This window comes from Aquarana catesbeiana, linkage group LG01 (assembly GCF_042186555.1).
Source record: "Aquarana catesbeiana isolate 2022-GZ linkage group LG01, ASM4218655v1, whole genome shotgun sequence".
Classification (NCBI taxonomy): domain Eukaryota; kingdom Metazoa; phylum Chordata; class Amphibia; order Anura; family Ranidae; genus Aquarana; species Aquarana catesbeiana.
Genome location: NC_133324.1, coordinates 364,754,591 through 364,770,866, shown reverse-complemented (window position 1 = coordinate 364,770,866; position 16,276 = coordinate 364,754,591). Strand labels below are relative to the sequence as shown.

General features: G+C 39.9%; 1 protein-coding gene across 1 annotated transcript in view; it reads right to left on the bottom strand.

Moving 5' to 3' along the window:
• Nucleotides 1-11,115, bottom strand: part of LOC141139965 (cryptic protein-like) — a 34,085-nt gene extending 22,970 nt beyond the window's left edge. The window contains exons 1-2 of the mRNA XM_073626653.1: nucleotides 10,781-11,115; nucleotides 4,080-4,126 (exon numbers count right to left, since the gene is read on the bottom strand). Coding sequence (XP_073482754.1) covers nucleotides 4,080-4,126; nucleotides 10,781-10,803 — 70 coding nt within the window. The 5' untranslated portion in view covers nucleotides 10,804-11,115. The remainder of the gene's footprint in view (nucleotides 1-4,079; nucleotides 4,127-10,780) is intronic.
• Nucleotides 11,116-16,276: the final 5,161 nt, after the last annotated feature.

Genomic DNA, 16,276 nt, shown 5'->3' with positions numbered 1-16,276 from the left:
GGGCACCACTGCAGAACCGCTGGCAAAGCGGTGCTTTACTGCTGACGGCCCCAACACCCCAGTGTGAAAGGGGTCTAAATGTATAGTGCTAACAGATGCTGAAGTCTGCATTCAATTGATAATCGCTCACTTTTTAACAAGTGTCAGTGGACCCTTGATCATTTGGAATGTGTGCTGAATACTTAATTTCATTGCCTATTCATAGAGGACATTGGGCTGTGCAATAAAGACCTCATAGTTTTGAATTATTTCTGGGAATTAAGGGTGGACTTCAGCCAAACAGCTAAATATTTAAAGCCATATTATTATTATTATTTTTTATTATTATTCAGGATTTATATAGCGCCAACAGTTTACGCAGCGCTTTACAATATAAAAGGGAGACAATACAGTTATAATATAATACAATACAATACAATAGGATTAAGAGGGCCCTGCTCAGAAGAGCTTACAATCTAATCTAATCTAATCTAATATTAAATGCTTTCTTTTTAATATTGCTATGTAGTCAGTTTTTCTATTCTAATTATTATGTGTTTGTGCTTAACAAGTTGCCTTATGCCAGCAGCACACTGAAGATACAGATGACTGGTCTCACAATGAGTCCAGTGACTGGGCCTCCAGTAGTCCAACATTCACCCTACAGAGTTCTCCAAACGATAACACTGCTTAGGGAATGCAAATGCTGTTAATTGGAGTATTGTGCAGGTGGAGACCCAAACTGCTAGAGACCCAGATCCCGATGCAGCACTGGGCAGCTTTCAATATATTCAAGAACTGTTTTTTGGTTCACTGTCAACCTCTTTGTATGTGCTTTTAGGGGTGAGTGTTTTTGATGAATCCTGTTATAGGATTGTCTTTTTTTTTCCCATTACCACTAAAACCCTACTGGCCCCACCCCCCTTTTTCCCTGCACATCTGTTTTGGTTTAGATTATGCTATTTCAGGTACCTCCTACCAACCATGTTTATAACATGAGAACTAATATATATATATATATATATATATATATATATATATATATATATATATATACAGTCAGGTCCATAAATATTGGGACATCAACACAATTCTAATCTTTTTGGCTCTATACACCACCACAATGGATTTGAAATGAAACGAACAAGATGTGCTTTAACTGCAGATTTTCAGCTTTAATTTAAGGGTATTTACATCCAAATCAGGTGAACGGTGTATGAATTACAACATTTTGTATATGTGCCTCCCACTTTTTAAGGGACCAAAAGTAATGGTACAATTGGCTGCTCAGCTGTTCCATGGCCAGGTGTGTGCTATTCCCTCATTATCCCATTTACAAGGAGCAGATAAAAGGTCCAGAGTTCATTTCAAGTGTGCTATTTGCATTTGGAATCTGTTGCTGTCAACTCTCAATATGAGATCCAAAGAGCTGTCACGATCAATGAAGCAAGCCATCATTAGGCTGAAAAACAAAAACAAACCCATCAGAGATAGCAAAAACATTAGGTGTGGCCAAATCAACTGTTTGGAACATCCTTAAAAAGTAAGAATGCACCGGTGAGCTTAGCAACACCAAAAGACCCGGAAGACCACGGAAAACAACTGTGGTGGATGACCAAAGAATTCTTTCCCTGGTGAAGAAAACACCCTTCACAACAGTTGGCCAGATCAACAACTCTCCAGGAGGTAGGTGTATGTGTGTCCAAGTCAACAATCAAGAGAAGACTTCACCAGTGTGAATACAGAGGGTTCACCACAAGATGTAAACCATTGGTGAGCCTCAAAAACAGGAAGGCCAGATTAGAGTTTGCCAAACAACATCTAAAAAAGCCTTCACAGTTCTGGAACAACATCCTATGGACAGATGAGACCAAGATCAACTTGTACCAGAGTGATGGGAAGAGAAGAGTATGGAGAAGGAAAAGAACTGCTCATGATCCAAAGCATACTACTTTATCAGTGAAGCATGGTGGTGGTAGTGTCATGGTGTGGGCATGTATGGCTGCCAATCAAACTGGTTCTCTTGTATTTATTGATGATGTGACTGCTGACAAAAGCAGCAGGATGAATTCTGAAGTGTTTTGGGCAATATTATATGCTCATATTCCGCAAAATGCTTCAGAACTCATTGGACGGCGCTTCACAGTGCAGATGGACAATGACCCAAAGCATACTGAGAAAGCAACCAAAGAGTTTTTTAAGGGAAAGAAGTGGAATGTTATGCAATGGCCAAGTCAATCACCTGACCTGAATCCCATTGAGCATGCATTTCACTTGCTGAAGACAAAACTGAAGGGAAAATGCCCCAAGAACAAGCAGGAACTGAAGACAGTTGCAGTAGAGGCCTGGCAGAGCATCACCAGGGATGAAACCCAGCGTCTGGTGATGTCTATGTGTTCCAGACTTCAGGCTGTAATTGACTGCAAAGGATTTGCAACCAAGTATTAAAAAGTGAAAGTTTGATGGATGATTGTTAATCTGTCCCATTACTTTTGGTCCCTTAAAAAGTGGGAGGCACATATACAAACTGTTGTAATTCCTACACCGTTCACCTGATTTGGATGTAAATACCCTCTGCAGTTAAATCACATTTTGTTTGTTTCATTTCAAATCCACTGTGGTGGTGTATAGAGCCAAAAAGATTAGAATTGTGTCGATGTCCCAATATTTATGGACCTGACTGTATATATATATATATATATATATATATATATATAAATGCCATATTTTGTTCTTCCTTTGCAGCCTGACTGTAGAATTAAAAATCCTTCAGCAGGTAAAACAGCTTACTAATATGTATTCCAACTGTCTTGTTGTTTGCCAGGAGTTCTGCTTTAAAGTGTTACTAAACCCACAACAGTAAAATCAGTGTGTATATGCAGTAAAGCATGCTTGTTATACTCACTGTGGAACCTTAGGGGTTAATCCTCTGCATTGTGTAAAAAGGATGTTTGATCCTGTCTTCTCTGATCAATGTGTTCTTCCAAAGTCCCTAATCCATCTCCTAATAGTACAGAGCCTTGGGGGAACTCTGCACATGCTCAGTTTGGTGAGTATTGCTAGAGCATTTTTTTTTTCTTGGGAGGGTGCATGTGATGGACACAGGGCCAATCAGCACTGTCCAGACAGAGGGTCAGGGGTCCTGCAGCCTCATAGGACAGTCAGAGTAAAATGAAAACTCCTTCAACATGCCTTAAAAAGACACTGATAGAAACTAACAGTTTATATTTACTAAAATAATTGCATTTCCATGTTCTGTGTACAGTACTGTGGAAGACCAGATATAGCGAATGCAGGGTCCTGGGTTTAGTAACACTTTAAGCCCACTTTGCACAGGCAAGATTTCTCGCAATACAAGCCCTTTCAATGAACTAATGCATCAGTGTATGAATTGTAAAGGACAGTATTGGCACACTGTGGAGTCTTATGACCCGTACACACAATCGAACTTTCCGACAACAAAACCGTGGATTTTTGTTCAAAGGATGTTGGCACCAACTTGTCTTGCATACACACGGTCACACAAATGTTGGCCAACAATTACGAACGTAGTGACGTACAAGACGTACCTGATATCTCCTATACGAGTGCTAGTTTTACAAGACCGAGCGCTTCCGGGTCGTACTTGATTGTGAGCATGCATGGACTTTTGTCCGACGGACTTGTGTACCCACGATCAGAAAGTCTGACAACAAACAAATTTGAGAACCTGCTAGCCAACATTTGTTGGTGGAAAGTCCGACAACAAATGTCCGATGGAGCATACACACGGTAGGACTTACCGCCAACAAGCTCACATCCAACATTTCCCGTCGGAAAATCCGATCGTGTGTATGCGGCAATATAGTAATCTTAAAGGTTGCAAATGTTTGTTTAATATTCTATTTTTTGCTGAAGGTGCACTGGAGACGAAAAGAGATTATCTAGAGGTCATGACGACTTCATAGGCATTTCCAAACAAACAGAAAATAATTGATATACAGTACATATAGGATGAAAGGTAGGTATTCTAATGATTTCATAATAAGCTACCAGATGATCAGATTCACCTTCAGTGTCAGCTGTCAGCTAGGAACTTAAAAAGAGGGAATAAAGCTTACCTCTCTGAAAGGGAAAAGCCAACACTGTCAATGTTATTACAACGAGCCTGATAAACAGAAAGAAAACACAGTGTTAGTGTTAGTGTCATGACCCACTATATAAACAAGCTAACTGACCCTTTTCAACAGAGCAAAGCCTGTGGAAGGGTTCTAAAATGTGCAAAACAGCAAAGGATCTTTAGTGCATTTGTTATTTATCTAGGCCATCAATTACGCTAGTGGCAGAATAAAGCAAGCCATGGAAATGAGTGATTAATCAGTATCTCCTGGGAGCGCTCTAATCGCAAGAGTATCTTTTTAAGCTGGGTATATACACATAGATTCATTTCAATCAACCTTTAGGCTGAATGGAAATAATCTAATGACGTGTAAACACGGGCGGACTTTTCGACCGGACTGGTCCGACGGGACGAATCCGTCGGACAATTCGACCGTGTGTGGGCTTCGTCGGACCTGCAGCGGACTTTTTCGATCGAAAATTAGACGGACTTTAGATTTGGAACATGTTTCAAATCTTTCCGACGGACTCGCGTCCATTTGAAAAATCCGTTCGTCTGTATGCTAGTCCGACGGACGAAAACCGACGCCAAGGCAGCTATTGGCTAATGGCTATCAACTTCCTTATTTTAGTCCGGTCGTACTTCATCACGTACGAATCCATCGGACTTTGGTGTGATCGTGTGTAGGCAAGTCCGTTCATTCTAAAGTCCGGCGGAAGTCTGGCGAAAGTCCGTCGGAAAGACCGTCGGACCTTTGATGCTGTAAAGTCTGCCCGTGTGTACACGGCATAACAGATTCCATCCAGCTACGCTATACAGAATGGCTCCTGTCAGAATACCCAAACAGGAGATGCATCTATAGGCTGTCCCCGAGTTACAAGTAAGACAGGGTCTGTAGGTTTGTTCTTAAGTTGAACCTGTTTGTAAGTCGCAACAGGTAAATTTTTTAAGTGTAGCTCAAGCCTAAAAACTATTTTTAAGCTTTTTGAATAGCATAGGAAAGGGTTGACACCCCTGTAACATTTGTTTTGCTGTCTGTGCCCCTCTTCAGAAGATTTTACCTCACTTTCTGTCCCAATGACAATTGAATTTTGAAAATTTTGGGCTGTTAGGAAAACATGGACTGGTGATAAAGCATCAGTGGAGACAACTTTTTCCCATATTAACTCTTACAGGAGAGAATTTTGCTTGCTAGGGGTAGATTTCCTCTCACTTCCTGTCTCCCTCCGTTTGTAGGAGTCGTATGTAAGTCAGATGTTTGTAACTAGGGGACTGCCTGTAATTGGATGCAGCAGCTGTTTAGCAGGTAATTTTCCACCTGGCTCCTTTGATTCTTCAATTGGAGGATGTTGAGCAGGCTAACAGGGACATCCACATAGCAAATTTTGGCTAGTTCCTAAGGAAGAAATTCATGTAGTGTGTACCCAGATTTAAATCTCATTCAGATGGGCAATTAAGAGCAGACAGGCTGCTGCATTCAGAAGAGGCAAAACATTGTTTCTGGACAAAGCCTCACCCTGTGTGATGGCCACATAGAAACTGTTCAATTAGATGCGGCCAGTGGGTATGCAACCAGAAATGCCATCCCAGGATGCAAACTGTCTGCATCCAGGGCCAGCCAGAGTCCCTAATCACAAAGACATCATGACTAGGTCTGAGACTGTCATTTACCTTGTGAGCTCCATGAAAACCTTTTGGGGGTTGATTTACCAAAACGGAGAGTGCAAAATCTGGTACAGTAGTGCATGGTAGCCAATCAGCTTCCAGGTTTTTTTTTTTTTGGTCAAAGCTTAATTTAACAAATTGAAGATAGAAGCTGATTGGTTACCATGCACAGGTGCACCAGATTTTGCATTTTAGTAAATCAACCCTTTTGTGTCTAACATTTCTTAGCCATGTGCATTTTTTTTAAATCCATAACAGTATCTTGCAGAATATTTTTTTTATTTATTTACTTCACCAAAGTATTCAAAGCATGATGCATAAAGGCATATAGGAATTTAGTGGAATAATAAAAGGAAAAAAAAAATCTATTGAGATGCTGTTTACAATAGTAGTCATTTACATTCCACCTGTTATTCTTTTGAACAGGTTAAAAAAAATAAGTATTTGATTGTTAGCATGCTTTTTGCAACAGCCACTTTTATTTTTCTCTATTTAAACTTAACTGAAAATTCAGTTTAAATCATCAAAATACATTTCAGCTGCATTCAGAAACCAAAAGACATTACAGTTTGTTGTCTTCAGAAGCAGCCACAGCCTAAGTAGAAAGGTTTGGTTCCTGCCACCATGCTGCAGAGAAGGACCACTGCTTTCTATTTGGAAACAGTGGTCTTCCTGCAGAGGTCTAACACACACACTGCTGAATTAGAACTAGAGCTCTCCAATCAGCAAGGAGCATGAGCTTTGTATTGATTACAGCGTTCTAGGTTTGCCTTGGCAGGGGGACGCTTGATCCTCTGCAGTGAGACCAATGCTTCTGCACAAAAATCAAGATACATCATGCTGGCAGGAGACAGGCTTGTCTACTCCATGGCAGATCTCCAAAAAAAAGTCTCAATGCCAAATAGAATTAAAGGGGTCCTAACAAAAGCTTCCTGTTTCATAGGGCCCTTGTCCCATGTTCCTACCCCCATAAGTTCTAATGTGGGAACCGGCATGTCATAAAGGCCCAAAGCTGTGATCTTCTTTAGTGTGCAATGTAGGTTCTCAGAAACACTGTCAGCCCACCATTTTGACCAGTGGGAATGTTCATAGTCTTCCAAAGCAGCTGTAGGAAGAGAGGCCATTTGTCATAGACATGGGTATAATAAACCGGGAATTCACCCAAAAGGGAAGTTCTGCTTTTCCTCCTCCTCTGTCATATTTGGAACATTGTTTTTTTTTTGGGGGGGGTACCTAGTCTTGACAGGTACCTGCTCCCACTTTCGCTTGGATTGCCTTGGCGAGCTGTACAAAAGTTGTTCTCCCCTCTCCCTGCAACCTTGTAGGACATGTCACAGGTCCCAGAAGGCTGTGGGACCATTCACAAAGTCATTATATGCATGTACAAGCTATTGGGATTAGAGCACAGGTATATCTTGCTTCTCTTTCATCCCCAAAGTGCAGGACGGCTCGTGCATGCATTGTGGGAAGCCAGCTGTGAAGCCGCTTAGAGTCACAGCTGGCCACCCACAGTTAATATGCCGGTGCCGAGAATCCGAAGACTGGTGAAGAACCGGGGGCGGGTGGGGACAGCGCTGGATCCTTGGACAGGTGAGTGTCTGTTCATTAAAAATCAGCAACTACAGTTTTTGTAGCTGCTGACTTTTCATTTCTGCAGAAATGACTGAAGAACTGTTTTGAAGTCCCACAGAAAGCCAACTAGCAGCCAGTTAGAATTTTGTATCCCTTGCACCACAGTCCAAATTTCAAAACTTTCACAAACTACATAAAAAAAGCATTTCATAACATTCTACCGTTTTTTTTTTTTTAAATCTTATATAAAAGAACAAAGCATTACAAACACAATCAAACACAATTGACCCAGAATCATTTATGTGATGGACTGTAAATTTTATTTCATCATATAAGAGATAAGAAAATCCAATATTATTTCCTTTCCCTTTTCCCTTGGGGTGAATACATCAATAATAGAGCATAGGAGCCACTCCAGTGCTGCAGGGATCACTGATAATTAGATATCCCAAATATCAAGCCTTTAATGCTAAACTGCTGGAGCATTGGCAATGGAACATTTAATCAGTGTGACAAAGAAATAGGAAGGAGAAATGCAGCAAAGATACCTGAACTGGGGGAGTTTGTAATGAAAAGTAACAAAAACGCTACGGCAGTTTCTAGCTGGTGCAGCCATGTGTGAAAATGAAAATCTTAAAAGCCCCAGGCTATATTTACAGGTCATTGCAAAACTCCATCAAAAAGCGTCCCTCTTAACACACTGTACTAAGAAAACTCTAAAACAATTAGTATTAGCATGAGAGCACACCACAGTTGATTTGGCAGAAAAGTTAATTGTTTTTATCCACACGCTTAACAGAGTAATTTTGACTCAGCAAACATCAATACCAAATCATTCTCTGCTTCTTCCTGGCCGCTTTCTACACTACGCTCAAGCCTCTATCTGTGCATTGCACTGAGAGCTCTCCTAATTGGAAATTGACATTTTCAGTGTAGCAATTGACATCCAAATCTGTAAATTCCCACAGTATTTAAAAAAAACATTCTGAGGCACTCAAAATGTTACATTGCCTTACTGTGTTTTAATAGATAAAAAATATACTTTGCAAAATTAAGTTTGTGCCTGCTGAGGCCCTATAATCTGGTATTCAGCAAACAGATTTGGAAGCAGCAAAGCAGACAGTTGGGACTATTTATGTGTTTAGACAGCAGCGCCGTGAACGTTTGTAATAACTTGTGACATTGGCAAGCAAAGTCAAAAAGCAATATTGTAGGAGATGATTAATTTGAGATTTGGCCTTTTTTTGTTATGTCTTATGTTTAAAATGCAGTGAATGCCACAATATTACATTTGTGCATTTATGTATATATGATTTTTTTTTTCATCTTATTGTACTACATACCAACGATATAAATAAGGAAAAATAAATAAATAAATCTGCAATAAGAGTAATAAATAGAATGCCATTTCCCACTCCTCTTCTTGAAATGCTTGTTCCCTGGCTGTCATAATGGCCCTTCGCGTTTCATACTTTCTTTATCATTGACCCAGAAAAAGTATAGCATATAGCGATAAGGAATTCTAAATGCAAAAACAATTATAAACCTCTAATTGGGATTTTTAAGGCAATGTAACAGTGGATTTGAGTAAAAAATTCATTTTTTGATACAAATATAAGAAAATTGTATCACAACATTTTTCATGCATTTGTCCTCTTAGATTGTAAGCTCTAAGGAGCAGGGCCCTCTGATTCCTACTGTATCAAATTGTATTGTACTTGTACTGTCTACCCTCAAGTTGTAAAGCGCTACGTAAACTGTTGGCGCTATATAAATACTGTATAATAATAATAATAATTTGTCAGAGAACGATAAAGTGCATTCCCAGTGCCAGAGTGAGGGGGTCCCAATCCTCAATAGCCCACGCTGCCCTGCATCCTCTACAAGACAACGGGATAAATTTAAGGATTCCAAAGCATGGCGACCAAAAATATGCATGAAAAATATTGTGATACAATTTTCCCTGAGGAAGACTCTTTTTTTGCTATATGTTGAAACGCGTTGGAACACTGCTACTTGACGCCAACTTTTTGCACTGTTGGTTATTGTATCTCGTAGTAAGATGTATCACTGTCTATCATCATTCTCTCCATTATCATGCATTATGATCTTTTAAATCTAAATCATTATGGAAGTTTACTTGTGTATGTTATGAACTTATATTTGTGTCAATAAATTCATTTTTTACTCAAATCCATTGTTACATTGCCTTAAAAATCCCAATTTTTGAAATTACTCACGTTATGATGACAATGACACATCCAACCATCTGAGTCAACTTCACTTCTTTTTAGGAATTCTAAATGCTCTCTTATTTTTTTATTGGTTGCATGCTTGCTCCAGGTCTATGACTCAGAAGTATTCAATCCACGCACAACCAGGAAATTAGAAATTGGATAAAGAAGCTAGCAATGGCGTTTCACATATTTCTCTCATGACAGTTGCAATTTTAAATCATGCATAGTTTACTTTTATTTTGATTTATTTTTCAGCAGGGTGTATTTACATTAAGATTTATTCTCATAACTTTGCTATATGTCTTAGTCTAGATGCATGTATTGCCAGAGCTATAAGGCTAAAAACGGAAAAAAAAATCCAGTTTTTCTGGGTTATATTCAAAACCATGATGTTTGAACCACCCTAATCTTTCTATTATAATCCACCCTCCCTGAATTTTTATAAAGATTTCATGAAAGTTTAACACAGGGTTCTTCAAACTACGGCCCTCCAGTTGTTCAGGAACTACAATTCCCATCATGCCTAGTAATGTCTGTGAATGTCAGAGTTTTACAATGCCTCATGGGATGTGTAGTTCCGCAACAGCTGGAGGGCCGTAGTTTGAGGATCCCTGGTTTAACACATCATAGTCATTCATTGAAAAGTGCAGTTCCAGTTGAAAAAAACAGCTGTTTCTGTTCTAAGGTCAAACAATTGAAAAAAATAAGCAACCCAAAATTGTGCAAGTCACATAAAATAATCCCAAAATATGTTTGTAGCTTAACTTTTTTTTTTCACAATAAATTTGTTAAAGGATACTTTTTCAAAATTGCTTGCATAATCATTATAATGAAGAATATCAATGCGTATTAGTTGAATATTTATTTAATTGCATATCCTGAAAATGTTTGTTATATAATCATCATCAGCAGCCTGTAATGGACTGTATTTTCCATCATATCCCTTAGATCTCCACATGGATGCCATCATAATTTTCCACATTTTGAAGGCCAAGTAGATATGGTAGGATGTCAGCTAGCTGGTGGTTTGTGGGGCTTTTTATTCTTGCTTATACACTTGTATGAACTTTAGCTACTTAAAATATTTATAAACAATTAAATATTTGATAATGGTATAAATCAGTATAAACTAATACAACACAAATAAAACACACATGCTCAACACATGTGCTCAATACATTTAAAAAAATACACATACTGTAGGCATTTGTTTAGCACAAACACTTACCTAATATGGTCTCTCCAGTGCATTTTCTGGAAAAAGACAATTTTTTGTAAAATTCTCCTTGAGCTGATTAGTAATGAATAAAGCCAAGTACGTGAAATGTCCGTCTGTAAAGCTAATCCATGTTCACAAAGGGTCTTAGAAAGAACATATTCTGCACAACAGAAAATAAAAGCAGCCTCTTCCTTTCCTCCATAGCATACAGATACAAGCAGTTTACAAAAGCTTCCAGGTACTCTTTGGTATTGTCAAAAAGACAACCAGTGTGTTTCCTTCATTGAATGCTCCTCCCAATTATCATTAGCAAGAGGTGGAGAAGGCCACACAGGGTTCCTGATCTGTTTATACTATGTAAACAGACTGGCCCCTTACAGCATTCAACAAGTGATATACAGCAGATACAGTACATGCAGGGGGAATTCTAAAATCTTTAAACATTTATCTCATGCTGAGCTTTTTAAATTGACATTTTAAATTCCTGGTTTTAAATTAGTTTTTCTAATTATTAATACTACATGATAATTGGCTATTTTTTCTTTCATACATGCTTTTTCTAAATATTTCAAAGTTTTTTTTTTTTTTTTGTATAATATTTACTTGTACAGGCAATGTAGACAGTTGTTTAAATATCCCATATAAGTGTAGCAGATTAGTTGTATGCAGGAATGGAAGAATAAGGGCCTAATTTAGTAAAACTTATGCATTTATGCCATTGCATTGGTCATAATGTGTGTATGGAATTTACTAACAAGTGTGGTTTGTTATTGAGGATAGGCTCCAGCATTTGAATGCATGCCAGCTAAGTGGTGGCATATCTAAAATAAAAATGTGATTTTCACAAATGTTCATTGGTCTATCAAACTGCTGTTTAACATCCCTTGCATTAAACATGAGCATTACTCAGACCTAGAATTCGATGTTAAAACAGTTGTAAAAAAAAAGTGAAGTATAGGAAAAAAAATAATAATAAAAAAAATTCAGTTAACTAAAAATGTAAGGTACCCACAAGCCCACCCCTATGCATTTACAGTACATAAACACGTGTACCCCCAGGATGCACATGTGTACATAAATGATAATTGCTTAACACATATTGGATACCGTCACAAACACAGGTGTAAGATTAATAATTTTACAGCCATTATTTTTTATTAACTCTACACTGATGAGCTGTAAAGGTTTTTAAAAAATTGTCTTCTGAATATTTTAGATTGTTGCCATATGGCACACAATTTTAAGTCTTATATTTGCATATTTGTTATCCAGGGCTTTTTTGTCATAGAATAGGTGCCAGAATGCACACTCCCCACTCATGGATGAAAATAAGGATGTGCCACTTTCTGTGTCAAATGGTGGGTGTAGCCAAATTGCTCTAAAAGTGGGGGGAGGAGGGGGGTCCTAAAGAGCCATTGTTAACTAAAACCAGCAGTGCATAAAACACAGGGTGTCAGGGTTCAGGTGTGCATTACACAAAATGTGGAAGGATTCAGTAGTGCACAATGCACAAAGTTCAGGTTTGTGCTATGCACAGGAGGCAGGGTTCAGGAGTGCAGGGTTCAGCTTTGCACTACAAACAGACCGCAAGGTTCAGGAGTGCATTACTCACAGGTTGCAGAGTCAAGGATTACACTACTCACAGAGTCTAGGGTTCAGGATTGTGCCATGCACATTGTGCAGAATTCAGAAGTGCATTACATACAGGGTGCAGGGTTCAGGATTGTGCTTTGTACAGGGTGCAGGATTCAGAAGTGCATTACACACAGGGTTCAGGATTGTGCTACACACAGGGCGCAGGGTTCAGGATTGCTCTATGCACAGGGTTCAGGATTGTGCTATGCACTGAGTGCAGGGTTCAGAAGTGCATTACTCACAGGGTGCAGGGTTCATGATTCAGAATTGTGCTTCACACAGGGTACAGGATTCAGCAGTGCATTACACAGAGGGTGCAGGGTTCAGGATTGCTCTACGCACAGGGTGCTGGGTTCAGAATTGTGCTATACACAGAATGCACAGTTCAGGAGTGCTTTGCGCACAGGGTGCCTAGGTAAGGAGTGAGTTACTCACAGAGTAACTCACTCCTTACCTCGGTACAGGGTTCGGTAGTGCTTTACACACAGGTGCAGGTTTCAGAAGTGCTTTATGCACAGGGTGCAGGATTAAGGAGTGCCTTACTCACAGAGTGCAAGGTTCAGCCCTCTTCCAAAGCTCCTTCCCTCTGCATCCTTCAACCACATCTCTGTTCTAAACCCCTCCTCAGCTCTAACATCTGAATGTACTCCTCACCTCTACACATAACCCCCTCACCAATGCCCTCATCTTCGGGTTTCCCCTCAAAGCTCCATCATCTTCTACATGTTTACCTTTCTAAAAAGCGCCACCCTGCACTAGCACCTTCTATGTCCGCTGATTCCTTTTGCACACAGTGCACACCCCTTTACCTCTCCCCCACTAAGCAAGAGATGGGCATCATGGGGTAGCTTACCACCCGACGCCCCTCTACTGCCCATGAACACCATGCAATCAGCTAGCTGCCCCTTCCTTGTCCCAGCTCTGAGTGTAGGGGCAGAGGGAGTTTTGTGGGAAAGCTGCAATGTAATTTGTGAATACAGAAGACGGGCTTCTAAGTTTAGAAGTGAAAGTGGTGAATGGTGAGCACAGGGCCAGTGTTGGAGGTGGCTGAACAGAGTTCCACCATGTTCCAGCTGAAAAAAAAGCTCTGCTGTTATCTAGTTACATGCCTTGTTTTTTCAATGTTTTAAGTGAATAATATTGTGCTTGTGTGTGCACTGAAATAAGTGTTAGTGCTTTTTTGCTGCACATATTGCTTTAAAAACAGTTATGCATATGTCAAGCGACATTGCTGCTTGAAATGGAAATTGCAAAGATAGATACTACTACTTCTACTACTACTACTACTACTACTACTACTTCTTATTGCTCTGGCAGCACTTCCTTTTTCCTTTCCCAGCTTCCTTTTGTATGCTGCATTGCTTGTAGTATGCTAATTTCATTGCATGGAGACTTGGCCATATTTGTTTATTTTGTGCATTCCTTTATGCACCTGAATGGACCAGAAGGTGCAAAAGCAGTATTATTTGGATGTTGAATGTGTGTGGAAAACTAATACTACACTGTACATGTTGAACATCAGTGTACTATTTGCCAGATGTGTTGAGGCCTCCCATACACTATGCACATGTACATTTATGTGTTTATTCAGCAAACATGAGGATCCAATTTACAAAAAATAACACAGTAATTATTAGGAGAATGCCTCAAGCATACACTTTATTACCAAAATTATTGTGACGCCTGCCTTTAAATGCACATGAACTTTAATAGCATCCCAGTAATAGTCAATAGGGTTCAATATTGAGTTGGCCCACCCTTTGCAGCTATACCAGCTTCAACTCTTCTGGGAAGGCTGTCCACAAGGTTTAGGAATGTGTCTATGGGAATGTTTGATCATTTTTTCAAGTGCATTTGTGAGGTCAGGCACTGATGTGAACGAGAAGACCTGGCTCACAGTCTACGCTCTAATTCATCCCAAAGGTGTTCTATTGGGTTGAGGTCAGGACTCTGTACAGGCCAGTCAAGTTCCTCCACCCCAAACTCATCCATCCATGTCTTTATAGATCTTGCTTTGTGCACTGGTGCGCAGTCATATTGGAATAGGAAGGGGCCATCCCCAAACTGTTCTTACAAGGTTGGGAGCCCGAAATTATCCAAAATGTCTTGGTATGCTGACGCCTTAAGAGTTCCCGTAGCCTCCCTGGCGATATGATTATGTCAGATTTTTGAATCTCAAAGCGGTACATTATTTTGCATAGAAATTTGGCGTTTTATATTGTGGGCCTGTAATTCTTAGTAATAACACACTTAAACCTGTCAAAACAAGAATCTAGCAGACATCCCGGGTATGAGAAAGTTTGACACACGAAAATTATTATATAAAAAATATTTCTAAATAATTATAAAAAATAATAATATAATAATAATAAAATTAATTTCCCCACAATTCACTATCGCTCAATTCTGCAAGTGTTCTAATTTACTATCGCTGTTTTCTAGCTGGTCTAAAACCACTTTTGACGTAAAGGGACACTTTCTGGTTGCCATGGACATTCTCAAATTTCCAGGCAGAAAGAACAGTATATATAATATAAAACTGCATGCAGGGCATTGGACAAAGCATTGGGGACAAAAGGGATGTGAAATGATTTGATACAGCAATGTAATCTGTAAGTTTACAGTGTGCCGTATGTGTTATGTTTTGTGTACTTTTTGAATTTGCCGTCGGGCTCTGCCCCCATGCATTGCAACGTTCGCAGAGAACGGAGCCCGGCACACAGAGCATCGGGCAGGGGACACAGCCCACAGATACAGCGGGGGGGACATCGCAGGATCCTGGTGACAAGGTAAGTAACCGGGACCAGCATTCTGCAATGCAATCCTGAGTGAGGCTTGGGGTTACCGCTAATGGTACTGAAATTTAACCCCGAGCCACACTCAGGATTACCGCCAGGGAGGTTAAGGGGCCAAGCCCAACCCCTGAAAAACAACCTCACACCATAATCCCCCCTCCACCAAATGATTTGGACCATTGCACAAACAAGGTCCATAAAGACATGAAGTGAGTTTGGGGTGGAGGAACTTGACTGGCCTGCACAGAGTCCTGACCTCAACCCGATAGAACACCTTTGGGATGAATTAGAGCAGAGACTGTGAGCCAGGACTTCTTGTCCAACATCAGTGCCTGACCTCACAAATGCGCTTCTGGAAGAATAATCAAACATTCCCATAGACACACTCCTAAACCTTGTGGACAGCCTTCCCAGAAGAGTTGAAGCTGTTATAGCTGCAAAGGGTGGGCCAACTCAATATTGAGCCCTACGGACTTAGACTGGGATGCCATTAAAGTTCATGTGCGTGTACTATATACAGTAACATATATATATACCTTACACGGCTTTCCTTTTTTATGTGGAGTACAGCACTGCCTTTAAAAGGCAAAATAATTAAACACATGCAATGCATCCTGGAATACACACAACTTTCTTCATATTTTGTCTCTGTACAAATCTTGCAAGTCCAGAAAAATAGCTGTTGATTTTGTCAGAAATCCAGTGAGCTGACAACACTGACTCTGCTGCACTGAAATCCTAAGCAGTGTTTTCTGTCCAGCCCAGCTCTCCCTTTGGACTACAGAGCACCCACCCCTTATGCTATCAAGATGGGGAGCGTGGGAGGTGTTCTGTAGTCCAGGAGAAGTGGCGATACTGCTCAATTTTCCCTGCAGCAAATATTGTATTTTCAGTTTAGTTTCTGGAGGCCCAACAGATGAGTAGAAGATAGAGACATAACATAAACTCATTGTAGGATATTGGCTGGAGACCTTGCCTTGTAGTCCCTTTTGTTATGCTTCATAGTAATAGTTAAGGTTAATCTGTATCTTGTTTATGTGCTGGTGCCCACAGACATTACATTGATTGCAGTCTT